The 6,000-nt window shown below is 45.7% G+C and overlaps 1 protein-coding gene across 1 annotated transcript in view; it reads right to left on the bottom strand.

Annotated features, from left to right (window-relative positions):
* The window catches only part of PDILT (protein disulfide isomerase like, testis expressed), a 43,360-nt gene continuing 37,360 nt past the window's right edge, over positions 1-6,000 (bottom strand). Inside the window, exons 9-12 of the mRNA XM_035029518.1 lie at positions 5,488-5,608; positions 3,026-3,204; positions 1,555-1,644; positions 1-328 (exon numbers count right to left, since the gene is read on the bottom strand). Of these exons, the coding sequence (XP_034885409.1) occupies positions 86-328; positions 1,555-1,644; positions 3,026-3,204; positions 5,488-5,608 (633 nt within the window). The 3' untranslated portion in view covers positions 1-85. The remainder of the gene's footprint in view (positions 329-1,554; positions 1,645-3,025; positions 3,205-5,487; positions 5,609-6,000) is intronic.

Below are 6,000 nucleotides of genomic sequence, written 5' to 3'. Positions count from 1 at the left end.
CACAATGATATATAATTTTTTTGGAGTAGATTCCCCTTAGAAAATGATGTCAGCATCTGGGAAATGGCTCTTGGCTTTGAAGAAGCTACAGTTCTTCCTTCACTTTTGGTTTCTTCCCTTGTTTTGGAGGTCCCTTTGGCTTAGCCACCTTCTTCTTCTCCTCCTCCTCCTCGGCTGTTTCCTTCTGTCCAGCTGGCTCTTCCAGCACAGTCACATTCTCTAGCTCAGGCAACTTCTGGTCAGGTAACTCTTCCTTGATAAAAGGTACCTTCTTTTCCTTAGGTAATGCCTCCTCTTCTGTCACTTCACTTTGCTCAACAGACAACAGCTATTCAAGAAAAGAAGGGAAGGAGGGAAGAAATAGGATAAAGAAATAGAGGCAAGAAATATGTGATAATTGTGATTCTAATTACCAAGCCTTCTTTTACGGGAAATGCCCAGAGAGAGGCACTTGGAGGATCCTCATAGATGCAAAGGCCCATTTGGCTTAGGTGAAGAAGTTCCCAACCATGGTTTTGCCCCTCCAGAAATAGGGCCTTTGGAAAACCCCATTCCTCCACTCGAAGGCCACACGTGTGGCTGCCCCAGGTCTAGCTCCAGGGCTGGACGTGTGACCCAGGCCTCTCATGAAATCCCTATCCAGGACATTTGTTAGGACTACGAAGAAGTAGGTGCTTGCTTTCTTTTCTTTTTCTTTCTCTCTCTCTTTTTTTTTTTTTTTTTACAGAGAGAGGGAGAGAGAGAGAGACCACCACCCACAGCAGGGGGAGAGGCAGGCAGAGGGAGAAGTAGGCTCTCCGATGAGCAGGGAGCCCGAAGCGGGGCTCGATCCCAGGACCCCGGGATTATGACCCTAACAGAAGGCAGACACTTAGCCGACTGACCCACCCAGGCACCCCGGGTGCTTGCTTCCTAAGCTGGGAGGGTATTAGCTTAAACCTGTGGGGCCATCTTTGATCCCCCATGGGGAAGTGACTGCTTGGGAATAAAGCCAACATAGAGGAAAGCAGAGATGGATAGACAGAAAATGAGTTTGAGCTCCTGGATCCACCTGTGCCTGATGTTCTTACCAGTTATGTGGATGAAGTTCCCATTATTGCTTAAACCAAAGAGTATTGTTTCTGACATTTGCAACTGAAAGGGTCCTAACTAATATAGATGGCACCTTCCTACAGATGGCCTCACTGAGGCATGAATGGGATTGGGGATTCGGAGAGAATGGGGATGGTTATCCCATCCATCAGGAAAATAATGCCAAAGAGCTGGATCCATCAAGACATCTGGTTACCAACTCGGGAACGGTGGACCCAGGGAAGCAGCCTTAGGAGACCTTACAGTCTTTCCGTCTGTTTCTAAAGTCTGCTATTTCTGCTTCCTTGTAGTAAGTGCCCTTGAAATAAAGTCATTCAGTATAGGTCATTGTTCACCCGTCGTCAGAGAGCTCCAGAGAACACAAGATTATGGGACTCTTGGCACACTCTTCCCTAGTTGTTTGAGTTCTTGATGATTCTTTGTGGAACAGAATAATCCTGGGTACTGCCATTTTTGCCTTACCTCATCCTCATCCTCAATCCTGATCTTGATTTGACTTTCCAGGAAGTCAGAAAAGCCTATCAGGGTGTGTTCTCCTGTATACAGTACAGCCTAGGAAGAAAACAGAACAAGGTCAAAATGGTAGCTTCTTCCTGCAAAATATTCAGGGATTGCTACATAAGTTAAATCCAGGGTCAAATTCCTAACAACCTGAGTACAATGAGCAGATTCCTTAGCCTCTCCGAGCCTCCATTAGCATGGCTCTAACATAAGGGTAATAAAAATTCCTCCATCATAGGTTCAGAGCATGGACCTCAGAGCCACACTGTCAGGGCTCAAACCCTGTGTAACCTCTCTATGACTCAGTTTCGCTATCTGGAATGTAAAGATGATATTACCTACGACATATGTTATTATGAGAATTTAATGAGTTACTATATGAAAAGCACTTAAAACAGTACCCGACTCACAGTGAGCACTACATACAGTTATTATTATTATTATGACTAGTTATTATTTTACAAAGCTTCTGATACATGATCATTGCTTAGCCATCCCTAGTTCCCTTTCATCTTTTAGTCTTTAAGAAGATTATGAAGCTGCTTACTGCCCACTGGTTGTCTACACTCCTTTTCAGATAACGGGAGATCTGTGACAGCTCCACCCTCTCAACCCAGCCTCATTTTCCACAACTCCCCCACGTGCATGTTTTATACCAGAAGGATGGCCTCTCCTTCACAGGGCTGTGGCCACCCTTCTGCCCACCTCCTCATGCCTATTATACTTCCTGCCTATAGTTCACACCCCTCTGCTAATCTGATTTAAATCGTCAGCATTCTTTAAAATTCCATGTCTGCATGGAATATCTGTGCTCCAGAATCTGTCCCCTTCAATTCCAGTTGCAAGTGGAAGTGGGCCCACATCATGACTTCTCTTCCACTCTCAGTCATACTCTTCTTGGGGCAGGAACCTTTGCTTGCAGTGCTTTGATGGACACCCTTCCCCACGTGCCAAAGCAGCACAGAGAGTATGTTCCATGACACTGGCAAAGCTTGGTGATTGTGATACTGGTATGTAAAAGACATTGACCTGTTTTTCTATCATGTGTTCTTCCTTCTTCTCGTAGCACCCCACCCCCAAGATTCACGTGGAGTTCCCCACCCCCATCTTATTCCATAGAGTCTGGGTAGAGCTCAGCCCCAGTACCAGAGGGAACCAGGCCTGACTCATCAAGACACCCACATCTTCCTATAACAATGCCTGGGTCAGGGAAGAACAGCTGACCCAAGCTGGACCCAATTCTAGGGAGTCTTGGGACTTTGGGGGAAGCTAATGGAAAACACTCTTCAAATTGAACACGAGAGGATAATGGGGGCTGGAGCTGAGAATGAAGTTGATTTGGTAGAAGGCAGAGCTGGAGATCAGGAGAAACTGGGTCCATGATAATGACATGATGATATTTTCAGGTATGTGGGTCCCAAGAGCCCCTCACTTGTTGAGAGTCAGTGGGGAAGAGCCTGAAGAAGGGGTACCGGTCTAGGTACATCAGCTGAATGTCATTTGCCGTGATGTCCATCTTGGCAATGGTGACTGTCGAGTGGTTTTGATACTTTTTGCCCAATTCCTCCAACACTGGGAACAGTGCCTTACACTTTTCCGACCAGGGTGCATCTGGAAGAGAAGGGATGTTGTGCAAGCTCACACTAATAAAGACTGAAAGCCAGCGCTACCCCAGAAACACTGTCACCGTGTTCTACTAATGGTCCTGCTATTTTGCAAATTGCATTCCGTCTTTCTTTGAATAGTATATTACCTTATTTTACATTTCAACCACAGTACCTGGTCATTATTAAATAAATTAGAAGAAAAAATAATCTTGTCCCCGCTACCCAGCCACTAACACTTTGAGCATGCTGGGACATTTTCTTCTGTTTTTTTTTTTTTTTTTTTAAAGATTTTATTTATTTATTTGAGACAGAATGAGAGAGAGAGAGAGCACATGAGAGGGGGGAGGGTCAGAGGGAGAAGCAGACTCCCTGCCGAGCAGGGAGCCCGATGCGGGACTCGATCCTGGGACTCCAGGATCATGACCTGAGCCGAAGGCCGTCGCTCAACTAACCGAGCCACCCAGGCGCCCTCTTCTGTTTTTTTTTTAACATGGCTTTCCACTCCAGTTGAAGGAAAAAACATTACACTAGACGATTCCTCATGTTCTGCCAGAAATCGTGTGTGTGTGTGTGTGTGTGTGTGTGTGTGTGAGAGAGAGAGAGAGAGAGAGGGCACAAGAGTTTTTCAACAGAGGTTAAGCTCACAGCCCAAGGTCACCCAGGTAATTAAGCAGAGGAAGTGGGATTTGAGGTCAGGCTGCTTTGACTGGTGACCATTATACCACACTGCCTTATAGCCTCTAGGGGCCAGTCCTTTAGCTTTGAGTCAGGCCCAGGCACCTAGCCCTCTGGAGAGAATCGGGGACCAGCTCTAACCTTCCCTGCTCATCATCCCCTTAAAGTTTCTGGCTCTGTGGGAGGGGTGGCCTCGAGGGCCCCGACACTCTACATTTGGATGATCATCCCTCCATTTAGAAACCAAATACTTCCATGACCATCTGTTCTCCCCGCAGCTCCCTTGGAGCAGGATGGGCCTGGGTTGGGGCAGGAGGGGGCATAATGGTCGCAGTCCCAGGGGGCCAATCTGACAAGCCTACTTCCAAGAAAATGAGGCTCCTTTTGCCTTTTACCAGAACCAAATGGGCATTCTCCTAGCTCTGGTGTCAGTTAAGTATAGAAAAGCTGCCCTGCCTCTCACTTAAAGGCAACAGATCATGGTTATTCAACCACATGAACTTTAAACACCTCGCCCTGTAGATGAGAGTCCATTTCAATGAGATTTTTAAAGGCCTGCATGATGCAGTGCAGCCCTCAGGAAGGAATGACATCAGAGCTTGATTTGAACTTTTTGCCTTCAAGTGATTTACTGTGTGACTTGAGGTAAGGTAATTAATCTTTCCGAGGCTAAGTTCCTTGATTTGTATCATGGGGAAATACACTGGACCTTCCTAAGAGGCTTGTTTTGAGGAGGAAATAAGAGCAGGTGTGTACACAGCCAACTCATGCCTGGCTTCATGTCAGTGCTCGATAAATGGTAAAATACAAGAGATGTCTGAAGTAACTTCAGCATTATCCTTCTCTGTGTCTCAGGGTGGGAAAGAGGTCCCTGGCTATGACTCTCATGTGCAAATCAGAAACAGCAGAGAAAGGGCAATAGTTCTTAGGCAAGTACTGGAAATAATTACAACAGTAGGAATAATAATAGCTGTCATTTATCAAGTACTTGCAATATGCCAGACACTGCTAAGCCCTTTACCTGCATGATTTGAGTCTCCGGCTTGGCCACACCAACTCAGGTAGGTTAAATATGGGCCGTTTGATAAGTTACATAAAGCCAGAACTGCCATTCTTTACAGCAGTGACCAGCCGAGGCACTGGGGTTAGGCTGCCCAGGATCCAATCCCAGTTGCAGCACTTACTTGCTGCCTGACTTTGGAAGTTTCTTCACCTCCCTGAGACTCTGTTTAGTCCTGTGCAAAGTGGGAGCAATAATAGTAGCTACTTTCAAAAGCATGTTGTGAGGATTAAATGAGATAAAGTATAGAATGGCTTAGCAAAAGGCCTGGTATACCATAGCATCAAATCATTGTTAGCCATCAGCATTATTATTGCTATAAAAGCCACAGGACTGGATTATATGGAAGGTATGTTCCAAGAATTAGATTTTCGGGGAGAGTTGCATTGTAGCTGATAGCATCTTGATCCAAACTCTTTGGATGTTTGAAGACCATCCTTGGCATGATGCTTTGATAGATTTTGGAGATTTGGAGGCCCTAGAATTCAGGAGCAGCACTTGAAGAGTAATGTCTGGGCCATTGCCTTCTATGGCCTCTGCAGAGATACTTACAGAACATCACAAATACATCCCTTTCCTTGTCAAAGACCACTATGTTGAAGTTCTTCCCAACGAGCTGCTTAACTGGCCCCTGGTCCCAATATTTTGGAATGTCTTCAGTGGATTGATGTTTCTAGGAAGCAAATTTGAGAGGTCTAACAGTCTCCAGAAAGGGGTTGGCATTTGGGGCTCTCTGCCCTGACAGGAAACAATGGAAAATTTTCTCTTGTTCTTATAACCACCTTGGGAAAGAGTTTGAAATGCTTGATGTCCAGACCGGATTATTCAGGGCAAATTGAGATCAGAGGGTTGGGGAGGAGGCAGGGCTTCAAACTGGGATGAATTCCAGAGTGGGGTTCATGTCTTCAACATCTTAACTGGTTTGTCCCTCCCTCCCCCCAAAATTTAGCTGTTCCCAATTACTCCCAGAATCAAACCCAAGATAATTTACATGACCTATAAAGCCTTTATCACACTTTGGCTCCTACCAGCCTCACCAAGCTCATTACCATTCTTTCCTTGCTT

Source organism: Mirounga leonina, unplaced genomic scaffold, assembly GCF_011800145.1.
Source record: "Mirounga leonina isolate KUSES-001 unplaced genomic scaffold, KU_Mleo_1.0 Mir_250, whole genome shotgun sequence".
Classification (NCBI taxonomy): domain Eukaryota; kingdom Metazoa; phylum Chordata; class Mammalia; order Carnivora; family Phocidae; genus Mirounga; species Mirounga leonina.
This window is presented reverse-complemented; position numbering and strand designations above follow the sequence as displayed.